This window comes from Dreissena polymorpha, chromosome 1 (assembly GCF_020536995.1).
Source record: "Dreissena polymorpha isolate Duluth1 chromosome 1, UMN_Dpol_1.0, whole genome shotgun sequence".
NCBI classification, from domain to species: domain Eukaryota; kingdom Metazoa; phylum Mollusca; class Bivalvia; order Myida; family Dreissenidae; genus Dreissena; species Dreissena polymorpha.
The window spans coordinates 69549201-69566022 of record NC_068355.1 but is presented as its reverse complement, the minus strand read 5'-3'; the positions used below and the strand labels follow the sequence as shown (position 1 = coordinate 69566022).

The window sequence follows — 16822 nt, the reverse complement described above, 5'->3', positions numbered from 1 at the left end:
ACGCCGAAAAAAAGAACGATAATCTAATTAAAAAAACCTACATTTGCATGCAAGTGAACACTTTGTATAATGTATATTTGTATAGCAACTCACCGAACAACTCATAGCAATACCTTATTCGTGTTTATTTTTTATTCGCAAAACCAAGAGAGAAAAGACGATGAGAAGATGAAGGTTATAAAGATGAAGAAGAAAAATAGAAAGAAAACTACATAAATACTACAATTGCTATCAAATTAAAATTCTATCCCAATATGCTTTGAAAAATCATACTCTCGGAAAATCGAATGATGTCATTTAATATTACAAAGTATTAAAAGTTTTGCACAGAAGTATACAGTACGTACACTATAGCGCGTAATGTCTACTTCTGTAAGAAAATTTATTGCAAACTTATTTGTGTATGTATAGATTTTCACTGTTCTGGTTTTTGTGTCAGAATGTAACTATACAGACACGCAGTCTCTGTCAGTCAGGTTAAGCTTTGGAAATCAATGCCGCCTTATGCAAAATGTCTTTAAAAGTAAAAAAAAATCACAAAACATGTTAAAACATGCAAACGACAAAAAACATTCCCGAGTCATATACATGTACTACTAAAGTATTATCAAAATGACACGTTTTTGCAGTTTATTATACGTGCTAGGTACGTGCTGATGTGAATAACTGACTTGATTAGCCCCTTCTGGCCGCTGTTCCGACAAGCAGTCCAGCCAATATTCCACCAATAACGCCCTTAGTGACGCCACTTCCGGGTCCTCCAAGGATACCGCGATTTCCTGGATAGGGGAGGGCGGGGTATGGGGCGTAGTAGTGCCCCTGATACATCATCGGGTGAGAAGGGTACAGGAAAGGATCGTAATAGGCTGGTTGTCCGTTATATGGCGTCTGGTGGTATGTAGGTACACCGGTCCAGTACTGTGGATGAAATGCGGGGTACTGTCCGTAGGAGTTGCTGTAACCAGTCTGCGGATGAATATAGCCGTAGGACTGTTGGGTGTAGTAATTTCCAAACTGATAGTTAGGATAGGAGTAGGGTGTAGCCCACGCCTGACCGTACGGCGGAAAGTAGGGCTGTGGGTTGTAGTACTGTTGTGGATATTGTAGATACTGCGAGTACAGAGGAACATGTTGTCCGGTCCAGTACTGGCCGTCGACGGGGTAGTAGCTGTAGTCACCGAGGGTGTTGTGGTATGGGTAGCCGCTGAAACCCTTTGCTACGGGGTAGTTGATCGCCTGTGGGTGGATTGTGTTCACCGTGGACGGAAAGGGCGATGTCGCTGAAGCGAGATACATGATTTCAGTAGAGCAGATATACTGTACATATTGTACTTGTATTTTTCGCTCATTCAGCGCGTTCTAAGAAAGAAAAGTAACTGAATAATAGTATTGTTATAACGCTATGTATTTGTTACCCCCACATCGTGCATATTAAGCCTTATTTTATGAGAAGTGTAATGCAAATTTAGCAAATAATATTTGATTGACTTTGTTGCTTTCACACAATTGTGTATTAATTTGCAACACAATATCACAGTCTTGGTAAAACTGAAGGACATAATAACACTTTTTATTTGTTCATCTTACACAATAAGCGATATTTAGAGATCAACTTTTTGTATTATCATTCTCCATTATAGTTTGTGTGTTACTACAGAAACTATACTTATGCAGCCGTGAATCATTTTCACCATATCTTACATCAACCATTATTACAAAAAGTTCATACACAAAGTTCCCTTCTGTGCTTACCCACGTTTAATAACATAAAAAACAATTATCAACGAAATATAATTATATTGTTTTCATAGTTAACAATACATTTCAATTGATTATACGCAATACATGTGCAAGAGTAGCTGCAAACAAAACGATCATTATATTTACCGTGTGCTGTTTGTATTGGCGGCACGAATCCAGAGTGGGACTGGGACAGGGCGCTGGGATACAGATATGACGTCAATAGTAGAACATGACATAACGCCAATCGCTTTCCACGAAACATTTTAAACCTAAAAGAAGATCAATCGGTCTTACGAGATGAATTGCGCTCTAAGTAAGACATTGACATGCTAAGTAGTTTTGTAAAGAATAAAACAAAAACATAAGGGCCGACCTCGATGTCGTAGTATTAAAAAGTAATGTCGTATGAATGTATATTCCTGTTCAATTACAAGTCACATGTATAAAAACATAAAACATCATCTATTAACGTTGACTTGCTGTTAGTCTTAGTGTATGAATATTGAAATACATTTATGCTAAATCTCAATATTTTGTTAATTCCAATGTTAATATATGTTCTTACCTCTAGTCTAACAAGATGATGGGTCCAAAACTAACAAAACTAGGTTGTCAAGCATTCACTTAAATCTGACTTATTGAAATATATCTATATTTATATTATCATTAAGGAAACCAAAAGTTAAATATTGATATACACTAATTCAAACAAAATTAGTCATGGCAAACCGATTGTGAATATTTGTTGATGAATTTCTATTTGCTGTGATATTTTATTTATTTAGAACGTTTCCGCCATTGAAAGGTAAAGTCGCCAATAACGTTAGGCGAACGGTAGTAAACCGCAAAACGCCCGTGAGCTACATCTCTTTCAAATCGAATTGGATAAATATGAATCATATCTTCCGCACTGAAATTTGAATTTAATAGCGAGTGACCTAGCGACAAAGTAGCTGTATAGTCTAACCACATCAATTAATTTGTGTAAAGATTAATATTGTAAGTGTTTTTTTATCTCAAGTAAAGCAACATATTATTTTGTTCAGATCATGATTGGCGCAGCGTTTTCAGACTCTTCACTACCTTGAATTGTTTTGCGGCTTTGCACAGCTTGAAAAATTACATTTGAAATATACCGGTTTTTCATGTATATTTCTCATGCATAACGTCATTCACTTTCCATGAGCCCTGAGCTTAAATATGTATACGATAGTGAACTTTTCAGTTTGTTACAATAAAAATATAACAAAAATCAATACACGTGTATTTGCAAGTACATTTATTGAATGTTTATGGCATTAAATATATCAAAATGTAATTAGCTGTCTTAACTTTTTTTTATGTACTAACGGTGTTCAGATGATTTAATAAAACAAACATATCTTGGTTTTTGATGGATTATCGAATTTTTTAATGTGGATTAATATTTCCTCGAGTAGCTCAGCCAGTCGTGAAAATATTAATTTGTCTGAACCATCGTTAATTAAAATCGACATTCTATCAAAACCAACACATCTTCTTTAGGTTAACTAAATCACACGAAGTTAAACTTTCACGTTGCATTTATTATTACAAACATGTAAGCCACCAAATTCTAATGCGATCCCGTGAAACGTCTGTTGGTCAATCAACGTGTACTGCCAAGGTATATAATTTCGCACGAACACCCGGACTGTTGCCCTAGCGTCGTAGCTTTCAACGCACGCAGGTCTAAAACCCATGGATTCAGGACCTAGTAAGCAATCACTGAATGTGTTCGGTGATGCCTCCAGGCTAAATTCCACTTCATGCAAAACACCTTTGGTTGTTACTATCACGGTGCCGTTGCATCCATTTATGTCCGTGTTCACTATACTGTCGTCAGGTCTAAAATCAAGACTGATATTCTTTTTTGGATTTCTATAACCAATAAGATAAGCGTTAACAGAGAAAATAGGGAGGGCAACAAGGCCGCCAGACAGTGCAAACGATGCGTTGTTTTCCGGCTGAACGCCCTCTGACCAAATCCATTGCGCGGGAAAAGACTGCCCCCAGTTTTTCTCCATATGGACTGAACCGTTGACCCCTCGGATGACCGTCCCACTTGTGACGTTCACCAGCATGTAGCTCACTAGCTCTGACCTCAAACTATACACGAACCAATGTAAAGGCAGCGGAAGTGCACTCAGCCAACCCTCGGGGCCCTTCCCACTCATACTCCAGGGTTCCGGCCTGCCTATCTCTCCGCGAAAAACGAGATCCTCTATCCGGAAACTGAACAAAGTTTTATCACACGTTTGATCAAAGTATCCGCCACCGGACGGACTGTTGACTTCCCATCGAAATCGTGATGGCGATTCGTAATCCGGATCATTTGTCACAGGTTTGCCGTCCACAGTTACTCTTAACTGACTAATGGCATACGTCCCGTCGTAGGACAGCAGCTTGCAAGAGGCGTTCTCACATTGCCTAACCAATAGAGACGCTATTACTAAGGACCTTGTTGTGTTTTTGGATGTTTCTGGTAGAACGTGGCCAAATAATAATCCAACACTTCCTTCATTGTCGTAATCGTTGATGCGTAAATACCAACCTTCGAAAAACGGACCCGTGTCTGGGAACACATGCGGGTCATAAAGACTTCCGCACACGTTGTGTATTGTCAATGACAGCAGTAAACCTATCCCGATAGACGAAATCATAACTTTCATCATGTTAAAAGTATAAGAAGCTAAGTGTGCAATATCTGTTTCAGAAAGATGAATGCAATAATGAATAGCAACATTAAAGGGCGTTTTTCTCCTAGAGAATTCTGGAAGGATGGTTAAACAGTATAGTGCGGTAGTAAGATTGATTTACCATCTCATTCTGGGTTGTTTAAATAGGTTACTTCTTAAGTGTATAGGTTTATGTGTATTTATCGGTGTTTTCAAAATATGGTCTTGACACAACTGAAACGGTTATTCTTCGAACAGTTTTAAATAATTTACAAATTATTTACAAAAATAGACGTTTTCACAACATCTATGTAGAACTCGCGAGCTTCCTACTAGTGTAGCTGTTGTAGTTACTAGTTGACCAATTGGTAGGAGTGATTTTAATAAATTCATGAACATCATTATAACATGTATCAGAAGTGTCTTGCATGGTCTTGGTAAGCTTTTTACTTTTTTTAAATAGTGCACCAAATCAAAGCAATTATTTATTTTAAAAAGCAGCTTGAAGCAAACTTTTATTATAATGTCAATATTCTAATAAAGTCTAGCCGGACAAAAATGCACTATACTTGATTAACAGCCTTTACATGTGTAAACATGTGACATTGTCGTTATCCGGACCTATATTAATCATTTGACACGTGCTCAAAGTCGTGATATTTATCATAGGTAAACAATGACACATGTGTCAGCTGGAGTATACGTAACAGTTGTTATGCAATGATATCGTTCATCCCTTGTTTAACCCATTTATGCCTAGTGGACTCTCCCATCCTTCTAAGTTGGATCAATTTATTTCAAAATTAGGGATGTTTAGTATATTTATTTCTATATTTAGAATATTTCTTACAGAAATTCCTATAAGCAAACAGCGCAGACCATGATGAGAGGCCGCATCATGCGGCGTCTCATCTGGGTCTACGCTGTTTGCCAAGGCGTTTTTTTTCTAGATGCTAGGCATAAATGGGTTAATTCTACATGAGTATGATCTTCACACGAAACGTGTTGCAGAATACAGTTTGTTTGTGTAAGGCATTCAACACAGTCAATGTATGCCCATGTTGATCAAAATATAATGAATACATGTTTTAATATTCCATCAAAATAACTACAAATATCAGATGATCGTTTAGATTTCAATGTGTTAAACGATAACGACCGATGATTGTATATAAGCAAATAATTGACCATTGTCGGGATTGTATGTTATTGTCTAAGCGCGTGTGTTTGCGTGCGGGCTTACATGCGTGAGTGTACGTTGTTGGAATAATCTTCGTTTTAACAGGTGTTTTTTTCATATATAGAGGTTTCTGATTATTTATGTATGTGATGCCATGAAGACACGTTCATAATAATTGACGATCTATTAATTCCGTTTTGACATATCGCAGTTGTGTTTGATATGCCGGTAACTTGGAATAAATAAACAAGATATAACTTTAAACAGGTATTATGTTCTATTTCTTCACCATCGGAATATATGGTATGTTACTATTCGATAAATATTAGGGCTGCAACGGATATCCGAAATATCCGAGATTCAAACGAGGATTCGTGGATCTAAGCGTGATTGGTAAAATCGGTTTCGAATCCGGATCTTATTGGAGTTTAACCTTTCCTTTGTGGTAATTGTTTCTTTCGCCCTAATACTTTTCTTTAAATTGTTTCTTTTTGTTTGAAAGGCTGACTGGTACGTAGTTTGTAACGATTATCGCTACTCTTTCGACAAAAACATGGTACTGCACAGTCTACTTTCATTTTCGATGGTGCAAAATGGCGCAGAAGAAAATTCACGATGCACCTTAACAATTAAAATCCTCAGTGTGGAAGCATTTCGGGTTTTATCAGCATACTTATTTTACAGAACTTGACAAAGCAAACCATATTTGCAAAGTTTGTAAGGTTCCCCTTTTATACAGAACCGGAACAACCTCCAACCTAAATAAACACTTTGTATAATGTATTATATTACGTATTATGTTATTATAAAAACTAAGTGTTTTTGAAATTCTAAAACTTGTTAATTTTTTTTGGAGTAATAAAGTTTATAATAATAATAAAAGTTAATTACTTTTTGTCATAAAAATATATGTAAGTTCTGGTGTTTCAAAACATAATTTTGGTTATAGCAATATGAATTATAATTTATTTTGAGTATTTTTACTTTCAAATTAGGATTCGAACCGATATTCGATCTTTTGATTCGAATTTGGATCCGATTGAAATTTTGGATTCGCTGCAGCACTAATAAATATGCAGTTGTCTTTCGACGCATTCAAATCAGACTTTCAAAACCGCGTCATTCAAAAATGGGTCTTATGAAGTTATGGCGTTTCAGCCAGCGAAGCTCAAGTCCATCCTGCGTTATTATGCTGTCTGGCCAAGAAATTCGCTGTCCGCTATAAAATCACACAAGCCTTCAAGGTCTCATTTTGGTATCTTCTGACCAGACTGCGAGATGCACATGCTGCGCTTGCCGCATATGTCATAAGACCCATTTTCGCATGACGTGGATCTTTAAAATGTATTTTCGTCGTTTAAATAGACCATCTAAGTACAAGTTTTTTGAAAGAAAATGAAGGTCAAATTGTTTATGCGCGCTTGCAAATTTTTGCAGGCTTTTCAGGCTTTCAGAAGCAATTTCCTAACGGACTGACCGTGTAAGGCAAACAATTGCAGTTATATAATCAAACGATTTGTTATCATGACACTACTTTGGTAGTGTTTGTTTTTCATATTCGATATTCTGTGTTATCAACGTTTATCAATATCTTTCTCTTGATGATTGACGATTACGTGGTGGAGTTCTAACCTTGAAATTATGTTTGAGTTTTTTTTGAAAGATTAATTTTAACACGTACTTGTAACTGTGCAACATTGTTGTCTACGTGTCGTATGAACGTGCAGATGGCATTCCATAATCTTTAAGCTGAACAATCATACAGTCTATACGCTGTACACCGACGCAGTGATGTTGCTTCATATACTTGTATTTATTTATTCGGGATTATAACGAATCAGCCAGTGGAATATTCGAATGTCTTCATTCGGGTCTAATGCCGTTATGTAAAGGTCATTTAAGCTGAAAAGCTGGGTTAAACAGTTTCGGCGAAAACATTAATACCATTTGGCTGCTATGAATGTCTATACAATGTAATATATATCAATCGCGCAGTTTCGGTAGGAGCTGCGCTTTAAAATGGTTCCATGCGTAGCCTCATTAGCGGACAGGGTAGCTCATAGACTGGTCTGTACCAATTTAACAGTTCACCACCTAGATACTTATTTTAACGCATTTGTAGACCCATAGAACATTACTATTAATTATAGACTTTACTAGATTCAAATGTTTAAGGCTTCATTTCCATTCCTTAGACACATACTGATGAGCAGCGACAACATCAAACTGAACAGACTGCGAGTCACTTGTAGGCTGTTCTGGTTTAATGCTGTATGCACATAGCCATTGTAACTTGGCTTCTGAGTGGTGACAGGTTAAGACCCGTGTTTGCATGTAGCCTCTGACATGCACATGTACAACTTCTCAGCGTAAGAAGCAATGCGGGCAAGTTGGAATGTTGTTCATTTGTCAGACAAGTATGTTTCTCCGGGCACATGAGGGCGTGTGGACGGAAGAAAGCCTGACAGAGAGACGTCCATTTCTTTATCCAGTGCCTTTAAAGCATAATTGTTCAGCGCCCTGACTTATAGTTAGTTAATTTCATTATTTTGCATATGCTGTATTTCAGGAACATGAACGATCATATACATGTATGTTTTAACCCATTTATGCCTAGCGTCTAGAAAAAAAAGCCTTGGCAAACAGCGTAGACCTAAATAAGACGCCGCATGATGCGGCGTCTTATCAGGGTCTGCGCTGTTTGCTTTAAGAAATTTCTGTAAGAAATATTCTAAATATAGAAATAAATATACAAGACATCCCTTATTTTGGAATAAATTGATCCAATTTAGAAGGATGGGAGAGTCCACTAGGCATAAATGGTTTAAACTAACAGAAGGCATTCGAGACTTCAGCTTATTGAAAGACAAGACGCTGGTGTGTATAAATATGTTCAGCCCCAGACACATACTTTTATAAATAACGCTACATATTGTATTGTTTCAAATTGTGTTATGCATACATGTAATATGTAATACATATAAACGACTACGTTATAGCACAATATACTATAATCTAGTATACATTAATTTAAGTAATTATTGCAATGCAAGTTTGTACATAAAATATACAAGCATACACTCAATGGCACTTCTAGCGATAAGCTGACATTTGGAATTCTGAACAACCAGTGACGGATACTCATTTTGTTTGCCTTTTCGCTTAAAATTATAAGTGTATAAGGGTTTTCACTGATATGTAATATTTTAACCCATTTATGCCTAGCGTCCTGAAAAAAGGACATTGCAAACAGCGTAGACCCAGATGAGACGCCGCATAATGCGGCGTCTCATCTGGGTCTGCGCTGTTTGCTTAAAGGAATTTCTGTAAGAAATATTCTAAAAATAGAAATAAATATACCAGACATACCTAATTTTGGAAATAACTTGATCCAATTTAGAAGGATGGGAGAGTCCACTGGGCATAAATGGGTTAACGTTGTGACTATGTAGGACTATTTAGCTTATAATGACACTGGTCGTTTCATGGTGATTCATCAAGTCTTGGTTTAATTCGAATACAATGTTTATATTTAAGATATCAAAATCTGATGCATTATTTCATATGCCGAATTAAAAAGAAATCCGTCGTGAAAAATCGTAAAATGTAGACGTCGCTATTTATCTGTAACCCACGCTCGTTTGTGATGATCAATTATGCCGTTGGGGTCGTTTTTAAAGTCACTTCCGCCTCCCCTTTGCACGGATGATGACCGCAACGAGGCAGATTTTCTGCGAGACCAATTGGACGCCGGCCGTTCCGCATAAATACGCTCCCACTCAAACACGTACACCTACGTCGACAATATCCAACATAATGTATTTTTTTAAACAATAATACATTGATAAAAACAAATGATTGGTAATCTTCCAGATTTACAATTCGACAAACATCGAACGACGATTTTAAGTGACAATACAATTTTGAAGAAATGCCATATTTACGCATCAATGTTAAACGTGAACATTCACGTGTCCATAACGCATTTATCACACATGTTTATATTTTTTGTAATCTCAAAATTAAGTCGCAATTAACTTTCTCGGGATATCTTTCATTAGACATTATAACCTTGATTCTTTGCACAACATAATACAATTAAGTTATTTTTACAATTGCAAAAAAGGTTTAAGATAAGATATATAAATACAGGCAGTTTGGCATTGTCGTTGTTTACCTATCAATATGTGGCATTTTAAAACACGGTAATTGGTATCTTGTTTAATTCTTATGGACCATAATTGTGTATTAGCGGATAAACGATGATGAATTATCATTATTTTTATTAATGACGCATGTGCAAACATCAATGTGATGGCGTATATCGTGTTTTGACAGACTTTATCTGTGCGTTTCGGCCTTGAGAAGTCCATGGAGGCTGACCGAGGAAGAGGTCTACACACTCTGTGGCGGTGGGGATTCACACTGTGGCGAGCTGTAAAAACAGTTACGCCTGCTTTAACAATACATAAAGAATGTCCGGTTTCCCTCATAAGTTCGGTATTATCACATAAAATAAGCACTTTGTAGATAATGCAGTGCTCTTGATATTGAATCATCCCGACATTCAAGTTTTGACTTCTCAAATGGGAATTTTCTTCCAATCCTTTACATATTCTTTTTGTTAAATGTTAAGTTAGAACTAAATAGATGATACAGTGTTTTAAACTGCATGAATTGATAAGACCACTATATGAGTGTTCAAATATGATGTACAAATCGAAGTTTGCAAATATCACATGTCATCTCTATACAGACAACTGATCCCTTTTACAAGCGTCATATGGAGGCTGATAAGCACACCACTTCCTGTTGCAATAAGGCGCGAATCGGAAGGTCCGTACAAGAACGAAACAACAAACGTTACCCTCATAGAGTCGATCTCCAATGTGTTCAGTTGACTGCGCGCGGCTTGCATTAAGAGAAGAGTTGATGCTGCTATTAGAACGGAAGCTTTCGCGGCTTGGGGTGCGACTGCATTGTTTGTGGAACCCACCCGACATGTAGAACGAGGTCTCTGAAGTAGAAAACGTTGTACAACAAGATGCGTGTTTTTCTAAATATTGTTATTTCGGCCAGACAGGACTTAGTTTTCATTTTATGTATAGAAGAGTCAATGTAAAGAGTCTACATATGAGTATGCTGTTATGGGGAGTCTGCTATCATGATAATAAAACCCTTGCTTAAACCCAAAATATTAAATTATTCAAAATAAATCATTACAAATGAACGAAATTTGTTTCCAAACTAAAAACAATGTCCAAATGGAGGTTTATATTTTGGACAGTGAAATTTGTTTCCAAACTAAAAACAATGTCCAAATGGAAGTTTATATTTTGGACAGTGAAATTTGTTTCCAAACTAAAAACAATGTCCAAATGGAGGTTTATATTTTGGACAGCGAAATTTGTTTCCAAACTAACAACAATGTCCAAATGGAAGTTTATATTTTGGACAGCGAAATTTGTTTCCAAACTAAAAACAATGTCCAAATAGAGGTTTATATTTTGGACAGTGAAATTTGTTTCCAAACTAAAAACAATGTCCAAATGGAGGTTTATATTTTGGACAGGACTTGTAACAGAACACAATAATTTATATGCCTATAACCGATGACTGAGATTTGTTGCAGCGTCGTGCTTATGTTCGGTTGATGAACCCATTTATGCCTCGTGGACTCTCCCATCCTTCTAAATTTGATCAATTTATTTTCAAAATTAGGGATATCTAGTATATTTATTTTTATATTTAGAATATTTCTTACAGAAATTGCTATAAGAAAAGTGCGCAGACCCTGATGAGACGCCGCATCGTGCGGCGTCTCATCTGGGTCTACGCTGTTTGCCAAGGCGTTTTTTCTAGACGCTAGGCAAAAATGGGTAAGCATTTCTTGATCACTATATTGTGATACGACCAAGATTTTTGACTGATGTTAAGACTCAATATGAAATTTGATAAGACTTGTTACTTGTACACTACTACTTTGAGAGTCTGATTTATTTTGCTTTACCTTTTAAATGCCGCAATGGATCAATTATTTGACTCCTGAAATAGTAAACAATACTCAGAAGTTCAAATTAAATAAAGTAATTTGTCCAATAAAATTATTTATATATTTTGGTTCACAATAATATTTTCTTCTGTCACTAAGAAACATTACTTATTTAATACTGAATAGATAACTTGAGAGAGAGAGAAAAAAAAATAGAATTCATTACCCATCACTGCGATGGTACAGGTATTCAGAGATATTACCTCTCCGCTGATGACGGCGGCTTTCTCATTGACCACAAACGCGAACAACCGTCCTGAAATTTAACATTACTGACATATTACAACACTCGTGAGATTATAAACCGAGGATGACATTTAAAATGGAAATCGGATTTAAAAACAACGTGCGTGCCATTGTTACGATAAGAACAAAACAAGACCGAAACCAGCAAATAAATCATCTATTGGCTCTCTACTAACTGTAACCTTCTTGCCAAATACATGTATGGACTATAAATAGTGCAATGCTATGTACACCTTACCGGACACTTGTTGTTCAGCAAAATCAGCTTTGTGCTAGAGTTCATTGCATCATACCGCGTTCTTCGCGTTCTAGATCGCCCTCTTTCCAGCGCATGCGCTTCTTCTGCTTCCTTTTTACCCACTTTCTCTTCTTGATCATATGCTCTGGAAATCGCGTTGCCCAGAATAAGCTTTGGATTATGAATCGGTTTCAACTTTTCTTCGTTCATAGGTGCTTTCTTTATCTTTTTCTCGTTTTGCAACGACGGTGCTGATTGAAATTGTTTACATTCCTTTTGTTTTCTTTTGCTGGAAATTGTTGATCTAGTTACATCCTGCCTTCGTGGTTTTTGCGGCTTCGCGTTTTTAAATTCTCCTGTATTTGAATTAGCAGTTTTGTCTTGGGATTCATTGGAACTGTCTGTCAAAATCCGTCGTGCAATGATGCCCTGGATATCTTTAGGCAAATTTGAATGCTTGGTACGGCGCTCTTTAGGTCTTTTCTCCTTTATGCCAAGCGTTTTCAAACTGCGTGTATCGGTTGATGCTGCCACGATCTCACTCTTACTTTGATTCAAATCAATGGATGGTTTTGGTAACGTTCTTAAGATTTTATTCCTAGTTATCCTTGGACTTTTAGGTGGTTTGTGATAAATTTTATCTCTCGATTTGACGGGCTTATCTTGTCGTGTTTTCTTGTTTTCTTGAAACCTATAAGCAGATATCGTTTGTTTTTCTCTTGTACGTAATGCGTTCGTACGTTTTGTACTTTCGCTTATGTATGAGGAACTATCGATTATCTTCTCTGGTTTTAAGGTTCTCTTGTGGTTCATTGAATGTACAGCTTGTTCCGATTTTACAATTTCCTTATCACTTACATCGGGTAGAAATTGTTTGTTTTCTGCTGTTGCCATGTTACTATCAGCAGTCGATTGGTTATTTTGATCGCCTGTCTTTACTTCGGTGTGTTTGTCCGGCGGAATGGGTTCAATATTAACAACTTTGTTAGAACTTGGCGGTAATACTTCGTTATTCCTCGTTAAGATTAATTGGTCAACGGTCTTATTAACAATAGATTCATTGGGATTCTCGTCTTCTTCTGAACATGAAATTAAAAATTAACGTTGTATTCTTTACTAAAGTCTATTATTGAAAGCCTGCTAAACAAGATCATTTATTACCTGATGTCTGATATAAATGATAATTAATTATTTTTTGCTATTTCCTCGTCGAAAAAGAAATTTGCAATGTTTTAAACTGTTACCGGTGAATATCGAACTGTTGACCGGTCAACAGTTTTAACTGTTGCCCGCTGGAATAATGACGTCATTTCGTCGAAAAAATGACGTCATTTCACAGTTAAACAGTCAAAATTATTTATTTTATCGATAACTGTTGTGTGTAAATCAAAATTTAGTTTGCTGTTATTTCTATGATGGAAATTTGATCAGGTAATAAAACACTTATTTCATGCATGCTTGGTGAACAGTCAAAACTGTTGTCCCTCGGTATCAGGGCTAACATTTGGAATTATTATACCTCACTTATTTACAATGCTAAACTCCCATAGGCCATCGTGACATAGAAATACTGTCAGACCCAGCGGGAATAAATTTACTGTCCAAAATATACTGTATCCCGCTGCCATAGCAATCACGTGCCACCAGCGGGAAAAATTTTACTGACAAAAAAATACTGTATCCCGCTGCCTTAGCAATCACGTGCGGAATGTTCGAAAATTATACTGTCCCATCCGCGCATGCGCAGTACGCAGTTTTGCGTGTCCGTTGTATTTGGATAATTAAAATATCGATTGCAGCTGAAACTGTGCTGTAGAATAGATTAATGCCATTATTTAAGCTTTGACAGGAGTCAAAAAGAAAATCAATTTAGTATAAACGACACGCTTACTCAGTACCTCAAAGGCAACTTTAATCCAATGCTAAAAACAATAAAGTTACAGCGATATACACTTCCAGTGTCTGTTCTTAAGGTGTTGTGCATGACAAACAAACAATCCGAAATACGTTTTGGATTCGTTCGATGCTTTAAACAAATATTTTACTGTTAAAAAACCACCACGTCCATATTGTTGTCCCAAAATGTTTCGTCACCGAAATGACGTCACACAAGTACGTCATAAATTGCGTAATCAAGTGATGAAAATAAAATACGGAAAGCTGGTTCTGTAATATATTTTTAAAGAAATAATTGACGACTAAGAAAATTGATGGGATAAATTGATTACTAGGTCGGTGCCGAATAAAGCGCAGTTCATTTTGCTCTGCCCGTAAATCTGAACCACTCAACATATTAATGGTTGTTTATTGCTGAAATTAAATTAAATTATTGAATATTAAAATTGTTCATGGTTCATATAAATTGTTAATGTTTGAATAGTTTATTCGGTATAATAAAATAAATATTACATGTCTGACAGGGTGACAGTAAATTTGTCAACTTTCGGAAAAATACTTGGCTTCGCCTCGGTTGACAGTATTTCCTCAAGTTTAATCATTAATTATTCACATTATACGTTACTGTTATAGAGGATATTTGTTGGATTCGGTATATTATCGATTTTAATTCACGAATGATCATAGAAAATATATTTTTTCTATGATCACGAGTGAATTAAAATCGATATTCCACCGAATCACACAAATTTTCTGTTTATTTTATGCTTTTATTCACAGTTTATATACATTGTTAAAGAGTTTTTATTTAATGCTTTCCGGTGGTTTATAGAGAAATATCAGTGAATTAAAACTGATAATTTCACTGTTTCAAACAGTGAAAATTATCAGTGAGAATTATCGATAATTTTCATTGTTTACTGTGAAATGACGTCATTTTTTTGACGAAATGACGTCATTATCCCAGCAAAATTCGTTAGTTAAACTCTTGAACAATGTATATAAACTGTGAAAAATGCATTAAATAAAAAGAAAATTTGTTGGATTCGGTGGATTATCGACTTTAATTCACTCGTGATCATAGAAAACATATATTTTCACTCGTGGCTGCGCCACTCGTGAAAATATTATTTTCTATGATCACTCGTGAATTAAAATCGATAATCCACCGGATCCAACAAATATCCTCTATAACTTAAGAACTTCGCTGGGATAATGACGTCATTTCGTCAAAAAAATGACGTCATTTCACAGTAAACAGTGAAAATTATCGATAATTTTCACTGATAATTTTCACTGTTTGAAACAGTGAAATTATCAGTTTTATTTCACTGATATTTCTCTATAAACCACCGGAAAGCATAAAATGAAATGCACTAATTGTAAGTTTTATGAAATGTATAGAAAAAGAAGAACTGAAGAATAATATATGTTTTATTTAACGTCAGCGACGTACGACTAATGTTTGTTCGAACGTCTTTAACAGAAGACGGGTTACCATTTCTGCACACACTGCGGGCTAAAATAATGCAAAAAATCAACAACAACAACAAACACACGTGAGCTTTAATGCATGCGCGTAATAGTTCGTATTGGCTTATTAGGGGCGAAACTTTCCGCTAAGACTGGAACTTCGTTTGAATAGAACATACTTTTTAAACGTATAGTTCCATTAAAGGGACCTTTTTCACAGATATTGGCATGTATTGAATATGTCATTAAATGCTTTATATTGATAAATGTAAACATATGATATAAAAAGCTCCTGTAAAAAATAACAAGTATAAAATCAAAGAAAGAAAAAAACAGTAACCATCATTTGGGCTCGAACCACTGACCCCTGAAGAAAAAGACTTACGTTTAGACCTGTCGTCCATCCGTGATCATTCAATGATGTATTTTATACTTAATATAAGTTATTCCCGTAGTGTCACAAAATATAACGAAAACAACAGAGCTCTCAAAATTATTCAATCGTTTCGCGTTGCAACGCTGTATAATTTTCAGGTTTTTAAATCGTTAAAGATGCATATAATGGATATTTAAGAGCATTTTAAATATTCAGCATAACTGTTTCCTCACAAATATCATAACTTCAGCGAATATTTGCAAATCTGGAACATTTTTTTTAAATTGTCAATTTACAAAAACGTGAAAAGGTCCCTTTTAGTTTTACAAATGAATTCTATTTACCTCCCTTGCCTTTCGCATACCTGGTTTGGGTGCCACTTCATTTTTCGGTTGCAGTACAAGATCGGCTAAAACGGAAAAGATTGGCATTTCATCCGAAATATTCCTTTGTGGCCGCGGAATATTAGGCGCCGTGTGCTTCGGAAGTTCAGCGCTATGTTTTTGATCGTATTTATCTGCCTTTGTAGTGGGTATGATAGCGTTATCCTTTGTTTTTGAATTACCGTAGTCCACATTTTTCTCGTCCACCTTTTCTAATGCCGCAACTACAGCTAACATAAAGCTTTCTGACATTGTGCTTAATTTTAAAAGCACCCGGTCACCTCCACCAATATATACACGGTCACCTCCACCAATATATACACAATCCACAATCAGATCAAATTAGAACGCTCCATCCCCAAAGCTCGTATTAGCTATGCTTAACGTTGATATATAACCACCAACAGAAGCGTTTACTTCAAAACTAAAACGGTAGATTTAACTATCATATCTATAAATTTCAAAACAACGCGATGCGACGTCGATCGATGCTTTGTGAAATATTCGATTTCTTAAAGCATATTTCTATTATTCGAGCG

The 16822-nt window shown here is 36.0% G+C and overlaps 3 protein-coding genes across 4 annotated transcripts in view; all 3 read right to left on the bottom strand.

The window, feature by feature from the left end:
* LOC127834150 (uncharacterized) overlaps nucleotides 1–2826 on the bottom strand; it is a 51124-nt gene extending 48298 nt beyond the window's left edge. Inside the window, exon 1 of the mRNA XM_052359794.1 lies at nucleotides 2309–2826. The gene's annotated coding sequence lies outside the window, so the exon portion shown is untranslated. The remainder of the gene's footprint in view (nucleotides 1–2308) is intronic.
* On the bottom strand, nucleotides 133–7394 carry LOC127834134 (uncharacterized). 2 transcript variants are annotated; one of them, XM_052359769.1, is made up of 3 exons: nucleotides 7301–7394; nucleotides 1888–2012; nucleotides 133–1280 (listed from the first exon to the last, which is right to left on the bottom strand). In XM_052359769.1, exons 1-3 carry the CDS (start codon nucleotides 7315–7317, stop codon nucleotides 676–678), a joined length of 747 nt encoding a protein of 248 aa, XP_052215729.1. In that variant the 5' UTR covers nucleotides 7318–7394; the 3' UTR covers nucleotides 133–675. The 2 variants fall into 2 exon arrangements, with proteins under 2 accessions (XP_052215729.1, XP_052215736.1); XM_052359776.1 differs by lacking the exon at nucleotides 7301–7394 and adding an exon at nucleotides 4316–4432.
* LOC127834105 (uncharacterized) lies at nucleotides 3008–4499 on the bottom strand. Its single transcript, XM_052359716.1, has one exon. The coding sequence runs from the start codon at nucleotides 4434–4436 to the stop codon at nucleotides 3288–3290; it is 1149 nt and encodes a 382-aa protein (XP_052215676.1). The 5' UTR covers nucleotides 4437–4499; the 3' UTR covers nucleotides 3008–3287.
* Nucleotides 7395–16822: the final 9428 nt, after the last annotated feature.

Excerpts from the sequence above, each read along its gene's own strand:
- LOC127834134 (XM_052359769.1), bottom strand. Across the intron at positions 1,281-1,887 it reads GCCAATACAAACAGCACACG|CGACATCGCCCTTTCCGTCC; the intron begins GTAAATATAATG and ends ATCTCGCTTCAG.
- LOC127834105 (XM_052359716.1), bottom strand. The coding sequence starts at position 4,436 with ATGATGAAAGTTATGATTTCGTCTATCGGGATAGGTTTACTGCTGTCA.